This window comes from Nannospalax galili, unplaced genomic scaffold (assembly GCF_000622305.1).
Source record: "Nannospalax galili isolate Female #2095 unplaced genomic scaffold, S.galili_v1.0 scaffold71, whole genome shotgun sequence".
Lineage (NCBI taxonomy): Eukaryota > Metazoa > Chordata > Mammalia > Rodentia > Spalacidae > Nannospalax > Nannospalax galili.
The window spans coordinates 1,069,925-1,089,658 of record NW_008330319.1 but is presented as its reverse complement, the minus strand read 5'-3'; the positions used below and the strand labels follow the sequence as shown (position 1 = coordinate 1,089,658).

General features: G+C 43.3%; 1 protein-coding gene across 1 annotated transcript in view; it reads right to left on the bottom strand.

Moving 5' to 3' along the window:
• The window catches only part of LOC115072313, a 61,048-nt gene extending 41,692 nt beyond the window's left edge, over positions 1 to 19,356 (bottom strand). Inside the window, exons 1-3 of the mRNA XM_029569091.1 lie at positions 19,308 to 19,356; positions 18,261 to 18,410; positions 14,863 to 15,102 (exon numbers count right to left, since the gene is read on the bottom strand). Of these exons, the coding sequence (XP_029424951.1) occupies positions 14,863 to 15,102; positions 18,261 to 18,410; positions 19,308 to 19,356 (439 nt within the window). The remainder of the gene's footprint in view (positions 1 to 14,862; positions 15,103 to 18,260; positions 18,411 to 19,307) is intronic.
• Positions 19,357 to 19,734: the final 378 nt, after the last annotated feature.

Sequence of the window (19,734 nt, the reverse complement as noted above, 5' to 3'; positions counted from 1 at the left end):
TGTTGTAATGAAATGCTTCTTCTAAGTATGTGGTTATTAAATAAATAATTCCAAAAAAACTAAGGGAAAATATATGTGAAAACTAATCTGGAAGCCAGTACATCGAAAATTAATGGAAAATCAAGGGATGGAAGAAATGATACATTTGCTCATATAATTTTCAATTCTGTAGTTTAAAAAATAAAAATGCAAATGATATATTGTAAAAAATTTACAACTAGGACAGACAAAAGGCTAACTGTGTAAAGTTCCCCTATAAATTAGTATCAAACATGCTAATGTTATATGTTAATCCTTTCCAGCTAAACTTTCTGCCGTGGTGGAAATGTTCTAAATCCAAACTGCTCAATGTGAAGTCCACTTGAAATGACACTAGTGCCAATGTTGAAAAAAACAATATTTTAGGTACACTGATGATTTCAAATACAAAAATAAAAGAATAATTTTAACACAAAAAAATAAAAATAATAATGTTTTTTAAAGGATTTAGTTTCCGATGTTACATTTAAGTCAGTAATCTATTTTAATTTTTGTTACTGGAATAAGACTGATGTCCTATCTCATTCTTTTGCAGATGGCTATCCTGTTTTCCCGACACCACTTATTGAAGAACTTATTCTCGGTTGTGTTTTTTTGGCACTATGGCAAGTATTAGTTGACTGTTTGTTTCTGGGCTCTTGAATCTGTCCCATTGGCTATGTGCATGTTTTGTGCTGTTTTTCCAAACTAGATTTTGTCATTGAAATTAGTACCTCCTTTCCCATCTACATCTGCTTTTCCTTAACTGAGGGAATGGATGCAGAGTTGGGGAGACAGTTAATCTTAGATTCCTACCCCCACATCTAAATCCAAACTGTCTACTTGTTAAATGAAGCCTGTAGCTCAGAATGTGTGTGTGTGTGTGTGTGTGTGTGTGTGTGTCTGTGGTTTCTTTAGTTAGCTAATTAGATAGCAGGCTTTTCCAGGTTTCCAGATTTTAGTAATTTTTGTTTTTTGTTTTTGGTTTCCCTGCAGCCCTGGCTGGCCTAGAACTCTCAATATAAACCAAGCTGGCCTTGATCTCACGGAAATCCACCTGCCCCTGTCTCCTGAGTGCTGGCATTAAAAGTGTGCACTGCTGTGCCTGGTTCTAAGCAGTGATTTTTTTTAGTTCTTGCGGCATTTATTGAAGCCATGTTATGTATAATGTGTTCTGTCTATCAGTGGTGGTATGCGTATTTTACGATCTTCCCCATTTTCCAAATGAGAAAGATGCTTAGAATAGGTTTAGAACTCTGCCAAGGCCATAGAGCTAGTGCATAGCAGAGCCTAAGCCGGCAGAACTTTTGAAGTTTCACTTTAGTGTTCTTATTCTTATGATCAGTGACTACATAAGCCAGGGGTTTCTTCCTGGCTATGTGGCGAGTCCTAAAGAAAGAGTTTACAGTCCACCAAAGAGAGGTACTGGATAGCTAAATTAAAACAGAGTGTATCTTTTCCCTGTTTATTCATTAATTTTGTTACTTGGCAATTTCATACATGTATATAATGTATTCTGATTACCCCCCCCATCCTCTCGTGGCCTTCCTGTCCCTATGACACTCCCCCTCCCCCACCCATCCCTCCCATTCTCTTTTCCAAGTTCCTGACTTTTAGTTCTCTTTTGTGACCATTTATCTTTAGCCAAAATTTGAGATATTGACACTGATATGGAATAATGAAATTATATCTTGTTTGTAACAATGTACATAGCTGATACTGTGTAAATATCATATTGTGAACAACATTTTGTATGAACATTTCCTATTCCCCTTCTCTACTTAAGCTTGACACTTTTAAGATCTTTCATAGAGCTGGCTTTGAGAAAGACCAAGGAACAGGAATTGTGTTTCCAGTATTCCCCATCTTTTGCCATCTTCTTCCCAGTCACCATGATGCTTATTAAATTTCTACTTTGGGATAACCAGGGATGCATTAAAGCCTCAGCGGGGAGTGGGGGATGGAAAAATGCTGTTTCCTGTGTGGTTATTGAGCAGGGAAGGACAGGTGTGGTGGAAAGGTAAGGCAGGAAAGGAAAATCTGCCAAGGGAGCACAATATACCACAGCCACCACCTGACTCACAGTCCTAGGCATAATGCAGGGCCAGCCAGCAGCAGGGTTCTCCTAGCTGATACCAACCGGCTGGTTGAGAGCAGGGTTCATGGTCCAGCTCTGTTTTCCTGCTAAGTTTGAGGATCTTCAGTTCTCTAGGCCTCTTTCTTTCTAGTTTTAAGTATTAAATGAAAATTTTCACGTAGATAGTCTCAAGCTGGAGCAAGTTGCCTGGAGGACTTGTTTGAACATAGGTTGTTGGGGTCTCCCCCCCCTTGGGGGGGGCTTTGTTCACTGGGTCTTACTCCTGCTGCTGCTGCTGTTTTGCTTCTGCTGGTTTCTGGGCTATGGAAACTGCTGGTGGAGGCAGCACACTTTGAACAACATCGAAATAAGATGCTATTTAATAACTTGTAAAGTATGCATCTTAACAAAACGATTGAACGTCTTTGTTAAAATAATGATGTGGACATAAGATTTATCTTTTATCACTTCCATGCCTGTGGGAGGGAATATGTTTGTTTCTGTATCAGAGGAGTGATTCCCATTAGTGGTAGAAACTTTAGAAAGTATATAGGGACCACTAGCACAGCAGTGTGGGCAGACATTGGCTCTGCTATGAGCCTCATTCCTCTAGACTTTCCAATACAGGGGCAGCTATCACCTGCCATCTCCAGAGATGTAAAGGAGACTGTGTCCCCTTGTGTGTGTTCTGCTTCTCTTTGATTTTTACAGCACTAATGAACATGCAAAGGGTCTGAGAAGTTCTGTGAGAAAATAGCCTGCTCAAGATTCCTATGGTGGGGTGAGGTAAAGGGCCTGGACCTGAACTGTCCAGTGCAGTTGCCATCCGCCGCATGTGGGAACTTAAACTTAAATTAATTAAATTTACATGAAATTAAAAATATAGTCCCTTAGTCACATTTCTAGTACAGTGGGCTCTTCAGCGCCCTGAATAACATGTCCACGAATGCAACCAACAGTAGATTATAAATATTTGGGGGCACATTTCAGCTATACTAAACACAGGCTTTCCCCTTGCTCATTCCCTAAGAGGTATATTGATTATTTATATAACAATTGCATTATGGGATATTATTAATAATCTAGAGATTATTAGAAATATTTGTGAGGATATGTGCATGCTATATACTAAGAGATAAGAGGCTTGAGTCTATGCAGATTGTGTATCCTGAGCGTAGTCTAGAACCAATTCCCTTAGGGATATTGGAGTGCTAACTATTCTCAATGGCCACATGTGCCTAGTACCTACAATTTAAATATTTTATTTATTATTTTTATTTTATGTGCATGCGTGCATTGCCTGCATGTAGGTAAGTACACCTGTGCTGTGCGATGCCCGCAGAGGACAGAAGAGGCTGTCAGATCCCTGGAACTGGAGTTATGGACAATTGTTAGCTGCCATGTGGGTGCTGGGATTCGAACCTGGGTCTTCCTCAAGAACAGCCAGTGTTCTTAACCACTGAGCCATCTCTCCAGGCCCAGTACCTACAATTTAGACAGCATATATACAGCATATTGCTTTCATTGCAGGAATTTTTATTGACTCAGAACTTCAAAACCCAGTCTTGGGCTTGAGAGATAACTCAATGAGTGAAGGGCTTTCTATGCAAGCATGGGGACCTGAGTTTGGGTCCCCAGCACCCACATAAAATGTAGTGGAGACAGGAGGCTCCCAGGACTCACTGGCTAGCAGGTCTAGCCAGTTAGTGAGTGCCTAGTTCAGTGAGAGACTTTGTCTCAAAAACAAGGTGGACAGTGAGAAAGGAAGACACCTGACATTGAATTCTGTCATTCATATGTGCACACATGGGTATGTGCACTCTCCCCACTAGCACACATACACAGCACACACACACACATTCACATACTAGTGCATGTGAGTGTATACACCATCATACCATTTATCAGTGGCATAAACTCAGGTTCCTAAAGGTTTGATGCTTTAGCTTTCTGAGCTATAATATGGGGCTATTAAATGGTAGATATCTCAAAGGTTTACCTGTGAATTAAACAAGCTAACACATGTAAAACAGAACAGTATGTGGCACAGAGCAAGCTACAATAAATGGTGCCTAATTATGTGTATTTGTGAGTACACATGTGTGTATATGACTTTTATTCTATATGAAATATAGACTATTATTATTACAGTATGGAGAAGCCAACAGGAGACAATGGTTGTTGTAAAGCTAGTTTGCCACTCAGTTCTCAAGAGAAGGGCCTACTGAGTCTTGTGAAATGCACAGGGGAAAAGAAGGATTGATCTAGAAGCAGGAGTCTTTATTTTAGTTCCCACAAGGAAGGCAAGGCAAGCAGGCTAGAGAGGCTTAGGATTGGCTAGTTTGAGTGGGCAGTTCTGGGTTGGGGGAGCTTATGTGGTTTTTGGGAGTATGTTGAAATTTTGAAGTGCTTTATATATTCTAGATACTAATCTTCTTCTTTTTTTTTAGCCCCAGCTGTCCTGGAACTCACTATGTAGACCAGGCTGGCCTTGAACTCACAGAGATCTGCCTGCCTCTGCCTCCCGAGTGCTGGGAATAAAGGCAGGTGCCACCACACCCATCTGTTATTAACCTTCCTTTTGAATCATAACTAGAAAATATTTGCTTGCACTCTGTAGACTGTCTATTCAGTCACTGATAGTTTCCTTTGCTGTATAGAGCTTTTAAATTTTGCATAATACCATTTGTCAATTCTTTGGGTCATTTCCTGTGCTATTGGAGCCCTAGTCACAAAGTTCCTGCCTATGCCTTTATGTTGAAGTGTTTACATCTAGCAGTGTCAGCATTTTAGGTTTTATTTATCTATTTATTTATTTCCAATTATGTGTATAGTGTATATATGTATATATGTTCATGTGCGTGAGTACAGGTACACACATGCCACATTATTGTACATGTGGATGTCAGAGAAATACTTCAGTGTTTGGTCCTTGCCTCCTACCTTGTTTTGAGGCAGAGTGTCTTTGTTGTTTGCTGCTGAGTACACCAGGCTAGTTGGCCCACGAGCTTCCTCAGAGTCTCTGGATTCTGCCTCCCATCTCTCCATAGGAGCACTAGGACTGCAGAACTGGGCTACCGTATCCAGTTTTATGTGGTTCTAGGGATCTGAACACATTCTCATGCCCTAAGGTAAGTTGGTTGTCTATTAACCAACTCCCCATAGCCCATTTTAGGTTTCAAATTTTTTTTTATTGAATTTTATTTATGTGTGTGTGGTTATGCATATGTATGCATGCACGCATGTGTGTGTGTGTGTGTCTGAAAGTCGCAAGTCAGTTCTTTCCTACCACATGCCTCCTAGTAATTGAACTCAGGTAGGTCATCAGGCTTGGTGGAAAGTGCTTTTATCTGCTGTGCCATCTTACCAGCTCTATTTTTGGTTTTAAATTAGGGTATGTGGGCTGGAGAGATATTTCAGCAGTTAAGAACACTGGCTATACAACCCTTGAGGACTGGAATTCAGATCTCAGTACCCACACAACAGGCCAGACATGCTGAAGCCCCAGCACTGAGGGGAACAGAGACAGAAAAATCACTGAGGCTTGCTGGTTTCTGGCCTAGCTGAAAAATGTGACCTCTGGGATCAGTGAGATACCCTGCTTCAAAGGAATAAGATGAAGAGTGATAGAGGAGGACACCTGACACCCTCTGCTGGCCCCCACATGCACACACAAGTATATGCACTCACACACATATGCTCACAAATAAATTAATTTTAAGAAAAGATTAGGGGGCTGGAGAGATGGCTCAGTGGTTAAGAACAGTGGCTGTTCTTGCAGAAAACCTGGGTTCGAATCCCAGCACCCACATGGCAGCTAACAACTGTCTGTAACTCCAGTTCCAGGGGATCTGACAGCCTCTTCTTTCCTCCACGGGCATTGCAGGACATGGGTGAACTTACCTACATGCAGGCAGTACACATAATACACACACATAAAAATAATAAATAAAATATTTTTAAAAAGAAAAGATTGTTAGGTATATGGTCCATTTTGAATTGGGTTTTGTGCATCATGAAAGATGGATCTAATTTCACTCTTCTACAGATGGATATCTAGTTTTGTGGCATGGAGAAAGACTTTCTGAAAATGACTACAATAACTCGGGAAATAAAACCAAGAATTGACAAGATTGCATGAAATTCAAAAGCTCTGCACAGTAAAGGAAATTATTGAGTAAAGAGACAGCCCACAGAGTGCAAGGATATTTTTGTTAACAGAAGACTAATATATAGAATATAAAACAACAAACTACCAACCTCCCCCCAAAATCCAATAAAAATGGATAACTAATTACAAATGGTCAATAAGCATGTGAAATATGCTCAACATCCTAAGCCATCAGGGAAATGGAAATCAAACAACATTAATATTCCATCTCACCCAAATGCTGGCAAGAATGCAAGGAACAGGGAACATTTATACACTGTTGTTGGGAATATAAACTAGTCCAGTCACTGTGGAAGTCAGTATGGAGAGTCCCCAAAAGCCTAATAATCTACCATGTGACCCTGTAGCAGTACTCCTGGATACATACATGAAGGATCCTGTGTCAGAACACCACAGAGACACTTGCACATCTATGATTATTACTGCTTTATTCACAATAGCCAAGTTATTGAATCAGCCTAGTTGTCAACAGATGAATGGATAAAGGAAAGTGCTATGTACAGAGAGGGGAAGGGCCTTTGAGAGAGGGAGAGTCAGATTTCTTTACGCATGTGGCCCCTGGTAGGTCAACCAAGCTCCAGTAAATGGCCCCACACCCATATAGGCAGCACAAATAGAAATCAGTAGGCTATTTTTTTAAAAAAGCATGAGAAATTGAGAAGGGTTGGAGGTGGGGGACGGATCTGGGAGGAGTTAGGGGGAAGCTTAAGGGGTAGTGGAGAAAATGATCAAAATATATTGCATGCCTATATGAGATTCTTAAAAAATTTAAATGTTACTAAAAATAACACCATTAAAAAGGAAAATACAGTACATAAACACAATGGAAATTTATTCCAACATAAAGAAGAATGAAATTGTATCATTTGTAGGAAACTGGATGCAAGTGGAGGTCATCTTATTAAGCAAAATAAGTCAGATATGGAAAGCGAAATAGGTTGTCTTCTCTCTTTTGTGAATCCTAGGTTTTATATAGACAAATAAGAGGACATATATGTATTTGTAATAAGAGTAGAGATGAAGCGGGGCAACAGGGGAATAGTGGGAGGGGGTGGGAGAGGGTGTCAAAGTTCATGATGCACTTGTGTGAAAATGTCTTTATGAGACCCCTCACTATGCACTTATATGTACTTATGTATTTTTAAAAAACAATAAAAATAATTTATGCAGATTTTTAAAAGCATTTTTAAGAAGTCAGAGAGAGTGGCACACACTTGTATTTCCAGTGCTTGGGAGGCTGAGGCAGGAGGATCATTTGAGTGCCGGTTTTCAATTCCAGCCTGATCAAAAAAGCTATGAAGGAGGTTGTCCATTCTGAAGACAGTCATGAGAAATTCTGAATTCACTTGAGGTCTATGGCTGCATGAGTGCTTGTGTTGCCTCCTACAACTTCAGGAAACTAAAATCCTTCTTGAGATTGGCCTTAGAATAAAAAGCAGTTTTCTTGGAAGGGCTGGTTGGCCTCTCACAGAATCCAAAGAAAATTTGAAACTAGGCTTCTGGCCTGCAGGGAAGTTGATGCAGGAAGGAGGCCTTCCTGCATCAGCCCAGCTCTGGGCTCTGCCTTTCAGAGAGGTATTTTAGTTACTTTTCTGTTGCTTTGATTACAGTTCCAGAGGGATAAGAATCCATCATGGTGGGGAGGCATGGCAGGAGGCAGCCAGAGCAGAAAGCTCAACTCTCACATCTTCAAGCCAAGTGTTCAAATACTTGGAGTCTATGGGGGACATTCTCATTCAAACCACCACAGGAGGTTTGCTGTAGACAGAGAATCTGCAGGCCCAGTTGAAGTCAGTCACCATTTTTGTTCTAAACACAGATGCCTGTGGATCGATCACATCATAGCTGTGAGCCACTTGCTGAGACGGGGAATAGAGCAGATCACAGAGAGTGCACCATTGTGCAGCTAACACAAGTGACTGACCCAAGCTGTTCTCTCATCTCTGCCCAGCACACCAGTGTGGGAGACAGGCTTGAGCCTAGGTTAAAAGTCTTAACGACAGCAATACAGCAGGCCTGAGGCAATGGCCTGACTGCTGGAGCCACAGGGAAGGCCTTGTGACAATTGCTCCCATTGGCAGATCATGAGACTAATGCCTAGAGCTCGCCACTCCCTAATCACCACCCTTGAGACTCCAAATTGTAATACTTAGATATTTCAACAGCCTGGGTGACATGGCTCCCAGGAATCCAGGCCCTGTACAGAAAACTGGAACCTAAGTAACCCGAAACCTATTATGCTAATAAGGTGTCTGACCCACGATGTTATGTTAGGACATAGTCCTGCCAAAGATCTGAGTTGTAACTTCTTGATTGGACCCCTACCCATATATAAGCTTGTACCTTTCTGCAATAAACTAGATCTGCATCACTGAAACGGGTCTCCTGTGTCTGAATGCGGCTCTGCTGACACAGTCTCCTCACCAGCCCTGGGGTCCAGGACTGGGCAGAAGCAGCAACGATCGGAGACAGCGCCGGGAGAGCAGAAGAGCGGCCTCAGTGCTGAGCGAGCGGAAGAGCAGCCACAGCTTGCAGCCGGAGCAAGGAGCGAAGGGCGGAGCCCGTGCAATCAGAGGCAGCACCTGTGTGATCAGAGTCAGCACCATGTTAATGGAGAGTGGCCGCAGGCAGTGCCCATGTGAGCGGAGGAGCTGTGCCCAGAGACAGCACTGGGTGAGCAGAAGAGCGGCCGCAGCTGGCGCCCAATGTGAGGCTGTAACACTTTGAGCATCCAGTGCCTCCTTTGCCAATGATTCTTCCATGGGTGCTCACCACTTTCATTCTCCTGTGCTTCCTCTTCTGGCTTGCAGTCTTCCGTTTGGCGTGCCGTTCCTGTCTCTGCTGATCATCTTCCTGAACGGCTTCTGAGTCCTTCTGGGTACGTCTTGCAGGGTGAGTGACCTCGAGAATGGGAAATAGTCATCCAGCTGCCACCGGCCCCTGTGCTGCCACTGGTTTCTCTCCTCAGGAGTAGGCAAATTAGGGTAACAGAAAAGGATGTAACTAAGGTATTAGATGAAGTGCTAGCTCTTGCCCCCTGGTTTACAGATTCCTGCTGTTGGGATCTGGAGCAATGGGCTCGTGTGCTATTCCTGGCCAGAAAGAGAGAAGTCAGGGAGGGGAGCCATTTTCTGGGCTGTTCTACCCCATTGTGACTGCCATTCTGGCCTCACTTTGGAGAGTTCCCCCTGATGCCCCTGGACAGGATGATCTCATACTTAAGGAAATAGATGAACAAATAAAGCAGCAGGATGGTGGGGGTGGCTTGTCCCAGGCATTCCCAGCCAAAGTGAAACTAACAGATCCTTGCTCTGAAACAGGAGCAATGGACATTGCTAAAAATGCAAAAGATGAGGAATTAGGGTTTCTTGGTCCCATTTATGAAAAACAGGAAGTCAAGTCAGCTTCTGCTCTGTCATTACAGGGCGGTGGCCGTCTGCTGCCATCTTATTTTGGTTTTAAGGGAGGCCCTCCCCTCTACCCCTCCTCTTTGGAGGAGGATTGGAAGCCTCTTCCACCTAAGCCTCTCTTTTCTGATACTGTGGAAAACTTTCCACAGTTTTTCCCAGTCACTATTGCACCGGGACAACAAAACCCAAATATTTGGAACCCATATTCTCATGATACCTTAAAAAATCTGCACAAAACGGCACTTGAAGACAGTATCCATTCCCCCTGGTTCGGTCAGCTTTTAGATATGATCAGCCATGCGGCCAATACCCTCTAGGATTGGCAACATATTGCCCACGTGTGTTTACAGGGAGGTGATTTACTTTTATGGAAGGCTGCCTATCAAGATGAGTGTGAACAACAGGCAGAACACAATAGGAATGCCGATGTCCAAAATATTCGGTTTGATACTCTGGCAGGGAGTGGCAGTTTTGAAGCTCCCCAAGCTCAGGCTCAGGGATTCCCCCCCCATTACTTTGACTAAGTGCGGCCCTGCGCGCTGCATGCTTTTCGTAGAATGCCAGCTCACAGTGATACTAAGTTAACTAAATAGGTACAGAAACCAGGTGAGCCTTTCTCTGACTTTGTTGAGTGATGTCAACAAGGTGTAAATAGAAAAATCAGTCATCGAGGGGCTGCTGATGTCTGTTCAAAGATCTTGTATATGAGGGCTGCTCTACTGAGTGTCACCTTTCCATAGGACCTGTTAGGCACAAGGATGTCACTGAATGGACTCTGGCCTGTCGAGTCCATGGGGTCGGGCCCATGCTACAGCCCTCGCTGAGGCAATGGCCTCCCACCAGCAAAAAAACATTGGCGGGCGTTCACTCAGCCCACTCCTGCCCCCATGGTGAGATGGAAGGACCCTCTCACAAGTGAATGGAAAGGTCCACACCTATTATTAACACAAGGGTGAGGCTATGCTTGTGTCTTTCCAGATAATGTTCCAGCCCCCATTTGGATCCCAGCCCAGAACATTAAAATTGCCTGCGATGGAAATCCTCCCTCCACAGCCACCGACCTCGGAGATGGCAGCCGTGACCCTGGAGGAAGCAGCACACCTCTTAACCACTGAGAGACCAACCCAGTGTCGCAGACCATGAAAGCAACTGGCTCCAATGGCACACCTGATAACCCGGGGCAACCTTAAGTATCTCATTTTACAAGCAGAGACTATAGCCAATCAAAACCCTCAAACCAGAGGGAACCCCCTGTCTATGTTCCTTTTCATGTGTGCCATCATTACTGCTAACTCCTGATTTTTGGACCCTGTGTTATTAAGGGTCTCATTAATTTTGTTAAGGCCTGCATTTCTCTAATTCAGTTGGCTGTTGTCCCATCTCGACATCTGGTCCCCTCAAATTTAAATGAGCCAAAAGACAAACACACCTCTACACACCAGCCTCTTCTTAAAAATAATTACATAAATATTTTTTATTTAATGTATAAAATAATGACTTTTATTTTATTTTCTACATATATAATTTTATTTTCTACATATATAATTGTACTTTATTCATATTTGTCCTCTCATTACCCTTCTGTGTCCCCCTATCACTGGTCCCCTTCCTGCACACTAGTATCCCCCATCTGCTTTCCTCCCTGTGCTTTGCAGAGACATAACATATAGTACTGTCCTTCTTTCTATTGCCCTTTCTTGTTCCATTCTCCCCCTTGCCTTTAAACACCTCCTTCCTCCCATACACTACCCTCTGCTTTCATCACACACACACACACACACACACACACACATGCACACATGCACGCATGCAAATAAATCTAGATTCCATATATGAACAGGTGATATTTGTCTTTCTGAGTCTCAACAGCCTCACTCCTAATTGCTAGACCGTGCTGCTTAGGCTCACATCTGGGCTTCATCTTGATATTCAGGGTTGATGATCCACAACCAGCAGGCCTTTTTAATACATGACCGAATGTACATCACCTTCAGTGTATCAGGCAGGGCAGCAGAGGCCAAGAAGAACATAGGAAACCAGGAAAATAATAACACCCTTACACTGATGCTTAATCTTGGTTGTCAACTTAATTGGATCTGGGATCAACTAAATGTTATAATTTTGGAGAGGTCTGTGAGGGAAGGATTAACTGAGGAGGAAATGCCTTCCTGTAGTGTGAGGAGCAGCTTCCAGGGGCAGCGAAGACATAAAGAGGTTTGAGTGAAAAGCAAGGCTGCTTTTTGCCTGCCCACACTCATTCCTTGCTGGTAAGTGCATCTGCCATCCTTTGCTGACACTGGAACCCAGCTTATTCAGCGTTCCAATGTGGACAGAAGATTAGTGGCTCCCCAGGAATCCTTCAGGCCTTCAGTGCACGATTGATATTTTCCATCCAGCCTCATGGGCAGAGCAGCTACCAGGTTCTCAGCCTTTCTGGTTCTCAGTCTCTCCAGTGTAGAGATTATAAGAAACATTAAATATTAGGTTTTTTTTTCTCTTTCTTTCAAAGCCTGTAAAACTTGGTTTATGACAAGGACTTCTAATCTTCTAATCCCACCATACCCTATAAAACTTTTTTTAAGGTAAGGCCCAGATGCATTCTGGAATCTGATGGCCTGGGGCAGTGGAGCTCTTCTCATTTCCTTTGCTCTGATTCTTCTAAACTAGCCAACTGGGAAAGACTGTGAGGTTGGACCCCAGCCAATGGGGAAAAGACACAGTACTCTTGTGTTAGGGATTTAAAAAAACAACAACTTATCAAACTTTGTATCTTGCATGGTAGAAAGCAGAGAGTGAGAGCTTTCATGTTTCTTATTTCAAGATTACCAATCTCATTCACAAAGACTTTGACTTCATGACCTAATAACCTCCCATGTAATCATACCTTCAAATCTTAATACATTGGGAATTCAGAGTTCAGCATATGAATTTGGGGAGAGCACAGCAGGGTATAAAGAAGGATGAGCTGTGAGTCAGGAAATGATGTTGAACTCAACTTTAGGGTACAGGTGAGTGGAACATTCGCTTGGAAATGTCCAATGTAACTGGATATTTGAAGCTTGGTGTTCCAAGAGACTGGCGTCTCCATATTTTGTCATGGGAAGGTGGGAAAGAGTCAGAGTGATTGTAGTGCTCTTGGCTGGGGAGATTTTGCCATTCTCATCAAGTGACAGTTGGCAATGCCCAGAAACACGTTAGTGTGCCACAGTGGGGTGGGGTAGGCCTACGGGCTGCAGTGGGTAGAGGCCAGGCATACTACCAGACATTGAACAGTGAACACCACAAAGAAGTATTATCCAGCTTAGAATTCAGCTGTACAAAGTTGGGAAATGCTAACTCAGGAGTAGCTAGAGGCCATGGAGGGTGACATGGACTTGGTGAGGTGACATGGTTTGTTATAAACAGCATGAGCTGGAGTCTGGGAGGCAAAGTTTGAACCCAGGCACGGCACTCGCTAGTCCCTTAACCAATGGGATCCTGGCTGAAGTTTAGGAGCTTCGGCTTCTTCATTTAAGAAATGGGAGTTGGTAGTTCTAGGAACAGGACAAAGATGCTTAGCTCATTGCTGGCCAAAGTACAAATAAAGAGAAGTTTCATTCATACTGGCTATACTGTTTGGGTTCGGGGGCAGAACCCATGCAGTCAGCAAAGAATTGTAGGCTTAGTGACTGTCGGACACTGTGCTGGGCACAGGGGATTCAGCTGTGAGCAAATTGTCATCCTGGACTTTGAGATTTCCATGTCAAAACCACCTCTGCATCACCCTCCCATTTCAGCATTAATCAGAAAAAGGCCACAGCCTCTTTTTAGCTCTTTCTCACGGATCCAGTTGGCAAACAGGGCTGTCCAAGCGCAACTCTGCCTCATTTCCTGTCAGCTGAGTGTGTTTCTTAGAAAAGGGCAATGTTGGGATGTGAGCCCCAGATGCCACCTCCAGACATGAGGAGGACTTTCCTTATCCACTCAGTGCATTTTCCTCCCGCATTCTGTACCTTTGTCCTGTTGTCAGTTTTATGTGCTTATAACTTGACACCTGTCTCCTATTCTCTTGCTTCTACTGGTTTGGGGGAAATTTTCTCAGTTTTGATTCTTAAAAAAAAAAAAATTTAGTGCTAGGCATCAGATGCAGAGCCTCAAGCAGGCTAAACCAGTGCTCTGCCATACATAGTGTGAGCTATACACATTGCAACTCAATTTTATGTCTTCATCTGTGAAGCTCAAAGATGTGCACTGCAGACTTCTGGTGGTGGGGGTGGCTGCAGACCCCCTTTCTAGATGAGGCTGCATAGCCATGGAACCCAAAAGGATAGACAGTCGTTGAGTCCTTTTGCTTTTCAGGAATTGTTCTAGACGATGAGGACGGGCAATGAACAGAACAGCCAGGAATGGTGGTGCACACGCAGTTCTAGCATTTGTGAGTGGAGGCAGCAGACTGAGGAGTTTGAGGCCAGTCTGGACTTCATGAGACTCCAAGTGAACAGGACAGATTAGAATATTTCTCCTCTCTTCACAGGGTTAAGCCTTTACTCTGTAATTCTCCAGCTGTTTAGTATTATCTAACAGGCACTCTAAACTTGATTTGTGTAGCCTCCCACACATAGGTGTATATGTGTAGGTATGTTTCTATTTATATCCAGATAGTTGCCACTATCTCCCTCCCTCCCCCCTTTATGATAAAGAGGTTGAGATTTAGTGGAAATCTTTATGATATGTAGTTCAGGTTCACAGAATCAGGAAGCGGAGAAAGGAGAACTAAAATCCAGATCTGCCTGCCTTTAAGAGTCTTGTTCTTTCAATTGCTCTAATCAGAGACGCAGTTGGACCTGCCAAAAACTCCGAAGATGGCATCAGTAATTCAGTGAGTTGTGTTGCTTTCTTTTTCCATTTCAGGGGTTCTCGTTGCTCAAACCCCGTTTCAAAGGAATAATAGGGATCCTGAGCGCCTGCAGCCAACACTGTGGAACCTTCCATGTGAGCTATAATTAATAAAGATGCCAACTGCCAACTAACCAGAAAAACTCCAGCATCGTAAATCTGTCCTCTAGTTTCTCACAAGAACTGATGGATGAGGAATTCAGCTTAAATATTTAACAATCAATAATTCAAATACCTATCCAACCATTTGCAAGCTGGCATGTTTATAAATACGAGGGCTGCACTTTGCTTGCATTTCACATGAAACTTACTTTGAGTTGAGTGGAGGGGTGGAAGTGCCTGGTATTTCCACGGGAGAGAAGGTGGAGAGTGAGTGGAAACACCCTCGCAGTCCTGGCTCAACTTGAATCTATTGAATCTCCAGCTTCCATCATGTTCCGCTGTACTTGCCCACACATAGCTGGTGAGCAAATCAACCACAGATAATGTGCTGGAAGACCCAGTCGTGCAGCTAGGGTAAGAGCCAGAGCCTGATCTCCTTCGATTCGCAGCTCCAGGGGTGGAACCCGCGACACAGCCAAACAGGACGATGAATTATTCACGCAGAGCTTCCAGCATATCTGTGTCATGAGAACAGACTGCCTTAGGCTGGAATTCAGCATTCTTCTTCCTTCGTTACCCAAAAGCTAGGAAGGAAGCCCAGCTCCAGGCAGTCGTTCAGGCCTGGTGCCTGGGGCAGCTTGAGCTTTGCGTGTGTGTCTAGGAGCTGGATGAGAGGATTGCTATTTGATTTTGCCTGTTTCAAATGAATCAAGTGTACAGTGAGCTTCGGCAGCAGTGATTTATCTGTACTTCACAGTTATTGGATTTAGATGCTCCGTGTATTTGCTGATTTATTAAACTGCGATTTCTTCCAGGGTGAATCGAAGCACCTCCTGTGGTCTAGTGGATAGATACTTTGGAGGCACTTAGGAAAACCATTGTTGATAAGACTCACTGCCTAACAGAGTAGTGTCTCATGTTGCCCTTGCATGGAAATAACTTCCATTATTTGTGTTTCCTTCACAGTCAACAACTCACCCTTTCCAGAGAAGGGAGTAGGTGTTGGCAAACGCTTGTGATGCTGTAGGGTTGAAGTATCAGGCCTGGGCAATAAGCCACCTGCCACATCTGCCTCCCTCCACCCACACTTCAGGGCTGAGTTTCCTCATAGCGCATAGCCCAACCATCCTCAGGTTAAAGGGACTAATAGCACTGGCCACCAGCTGGCTATTCTCTCTATTCCTCTTGATTTCCCAAAAAATAACCCCAGTCAGAACTTGGACCCTTATCCTTTACACAATGTGACTGAAATCTACTAGGGTGGAGAAGGACCACACCACAGGGATGAAACCAGGCCTGATCTGCCCAGCACCTTTTAGTTGGGAGAAGGGCTGTGAGGTCTTTGTGCCAACTGTAATCGACTACTCCAAATGGTGCATGTTTTGTTATTGAAAAGATACCAGGCAGCAGCATATCTGGTGTACAATTTGGGCTCCGTTCTGGGAAAACAAAGTTGGCTCGTAGGAAAAACAGGACAGAGCTGAGAAAGCCAAGCTTTCCTTTTACAGAGGCACCAGCTATTGGCCTGGCTTGGATTTTGGTTTCTGTGGCTGCAGAGGAATGGATAAATCAAGAGGACAAAAGAAAGAAGGAAAGGACGAAGAAAAAATGAAGATGGTTTAGGCTAATGATATATGACTATCCTAGGTATGACATGCAGAAATCCTGGAAATTTGTATGAAACACATTAACAGCTCATCATGTATAATCTGTATTCATTTCAAAACACATTTACAATTACTTTCATGGAGTGGGCAGCACAGATCAGAAAGTTTGGACAGGGACTCTGTTACAAGAGAAGAGAAAACACAAAATTCTGTTATAAATATATAAGCTATTAATACATTCTGAAGAAAGTGGTCAGAGTGTCCAGAGAACATCTGAGTACTGGAGACCTGCGAGTTGTCACTGACAAGAAACAGTGCAGATCAGAAGCTTGCCAGTCAGGTGCAGGGTGTGGGTGTAAAGCAGCCTTGGGCAGAAACTCCTCAGCAGAGCACCTGGGCTTGGGTGGAGAGAAGAGGCTGCCTTATTCTTGCCCAAGAAGGGCACAGTGGCTGTGTAAAACAAGAACCTACATTTTCATTAGAAGTTCCTTACCACTCTACAAAGTAGATGCTATTTTAAAATAATAATAATAAATCAACAGAGGCACCAGGGGCCCAGGACCCTGTTCTTACTCACACACCCCCATCGCTTCTTGTAGAGCTGAAGTTTTAGTCAATGTGTTTGGATCTTTCAAGATTTTTCCTTTTGCTCTACAAAGAAGTAAATTGGGGGCTCTGTAAGAGAGAAGGCCAGGCAGCTGGACCTAGGATTCTTGTCCTTAGGAGCCAGAGAATTCTCATGTCCTTTAAATATAATGGGTATACGTATGGCCTTAGAAAAAGAGATCTTGTGCTACTAAAAAGACTTGCAAAGACCTCTACAATGGGCAGACAAGATGGCTCAGGGATAAAAGTGCTTGCCACCAAGTCTGCTGAGCTGAGTTCTATCCCTGGGACTCACATGGTAGAAGGAGAGAGCTGGCTCCATCAAGTTGTCCTTTGACCTCTACACGCATTGTGGCACATGTGCATGAGTGTGCACACCCCCAACAGAGTGAATAAATCAATATCAATCAATATTAAAAAGAAAGCACTGCAATAGACAAGTTAATTTCCCTTCATAACAATTGGTTGTCATAATGGATGAAAAAAAATAAGACTTTTATTGAGAGGCTTCATTTCTAAATATCAAATGATTTTCTACAGAAATAAAGCTTTGAGTAATCTGATGATAATATAATCTAGAACTATGGGCTCAGGTTACTGAATCTTGAAAGTGGCAAGTTTACAGATACATTCATTACATCAAATGGGAAGCCTCAAATTCCCTGGCAACTGTAGTTCATGAGTAAAGTCTTGCTTGCCTCTCTCAGAGTCAGGAAAGGCCAGGCACATACTCAGAATTTAGTTTAAGGCTAGAAGAGGTCAGATCTAGATTGTTCTGACTTGAAGGACAGAAACTTTTCAGTGTTTCGGCAATTATTATTGAAAAACCAACCAGAGAGAAACTATAATAGTTTTAAACATAATTAGGATTCTATTTTAAGGGGAAATCATAAAGTGCCCATTTAATGCTAATGTTTGATCTACTGTGAAGCAGAAACGGGAGAAGCTATTACGAATTTGCTAATACCATCAAAACTTAGAGTGATAAAATGAAGCTCCATGAAGAGAGGCGTTCATCCCAAGCATTAGCCACAGAAATAGCGGTGAATATATACGAGGGAGGAGAATTGTTCTGGGAATCAGTGAGGTAGGTCGGGCTGTTTTATCTGCACTCTGCACGATGACCCTTGGTTGTCCCTGGATCTGAGTCAGGCAGGACGAGGTCCAAAGCAGGGGACACACACCATGGTGACAGCTTTTACATTTATGTCACTTATTAAAAATGATGATTTTGTGTGGTTTTTAGCATGCCTATAATTCAGTAAAGTTCACAAATAGGACTTGAAACAAAAATTTAGCAATCCTTGGTAGTCAGATTCCCATTATTTTAACTCAAACTGAATCGGTTCAGTTGTGTTTTAGGGTGAATTCTTTGCTACCCAAGCTCTGGTTACCTGCTGTGGGGAAACTAAGGAACCCAGTAGAGTCGGCTAACCTGATTCTCCTCATCTTCTGAATGTGCGTTCTCAGATCAGGAGCTGACGTATGGTAGCCAAGCACAGTTATAATTGCAGGGATGCTGGTCCTGTTGTGTTGCTTTTGAACTGAGAAGAGGCGATACTGTCAGAACTGAGGGGAACACAGCTGTATTTAACCTGATTCTGAGGCTCAGGTAGAAGGACCTGAAAAGTCAGGGTCCTCTCTTGTGAAAAATGAAATCATATCTTCCTTGGAGATTCAGTTCTGACAGCTGTGTATTAAAGTGAAAATTCTAGACAGACAAAATTTCCCTCGAAGATTCTTTAATTTGGATCTCTCTCTCTCTCTCTCTCTCTCTCTCTCTCTCTCTCTCTCTCTCTCTCTCCACACACACACACACACACACACACACCTCTCCTACTCTTTTCCTCTTTTTTGAAACATTGTCTCACTATGTTGCTGGCCTTGAATTTGAGTTCCTTGTGCCTCAGCCTCTTATGTAGCTAGGGTTACAGATGCATACTGCTAGACCCACAGTGCAGACACTGGGTTGTACTTTAAAGCCATGTGGCATCAGAATTTATATTTTAAGAATTAGAATAACAGTCCACTAACACTGGTGGAGGACGTGAGGAGAGGCACATGCTGAGAAACAGCCAGCTTAGTTGTTCTTTTTCAGCATCCCCTTGGGCTGTATGTGTTGACTATGTGTGTTTGCATAACTGGGAATACAATTAAACGCATTGAATTGTAGGGTTTCTTTTATTTTATTTTGGTTTGGTTTTTTTGGGGGGGGGTTGAGACAGGGTCTCCCTGTAGCCCCAGCTGGCCTAGAACTCACTACGTAGACCAGGCTGACCTCTAACTCACAGAGATCTGCCAGCCTCTGTCTCCCAAGTGCTGGGATTAAAGGTGTGGGCCACCACACCTGGCTCACCACACATTCTTTAAATGGTGAATTTTGTGCTATGTTCAGTATTGCAATAAAGCACTTTAAAAAAGATATAACTGCAGGCACTCACTTAGATCCAGGAAATGGAGGCTCTTCATTTCCCACATCTGGCCCCACATTTTTGAAGCTCCCTTTCTCTGGTCCTCTTGTAGCTGTGCTCACCCACAGCTAAGATCTTGTCATGAGCCTAAGGGGCTGTGAGCACTCAGGTCCTTCATCTTCTAAACCATTGATTTCAAGGTATTCTGGAGTTCCTGCCCAACTATCCCGGACTTGCTTTAGTAGCTTGTAGCGCCACTTTATGTGTCCATTTCCCAATGGCAATGACAGATCTTGTCTCTTCTAATCACAGTGATTAGACATTTTGCAAATGGTCTAATCTTTGCATTGGGAGGGAGGAGCAGCACTATTTGTGATGTAAGAGAGGGGTTGGGAAGCCCAAGTGCACATCCATGACCTCTGAGTGCAGAAACTGATTTGGGGCCAGGTGAGAAGAG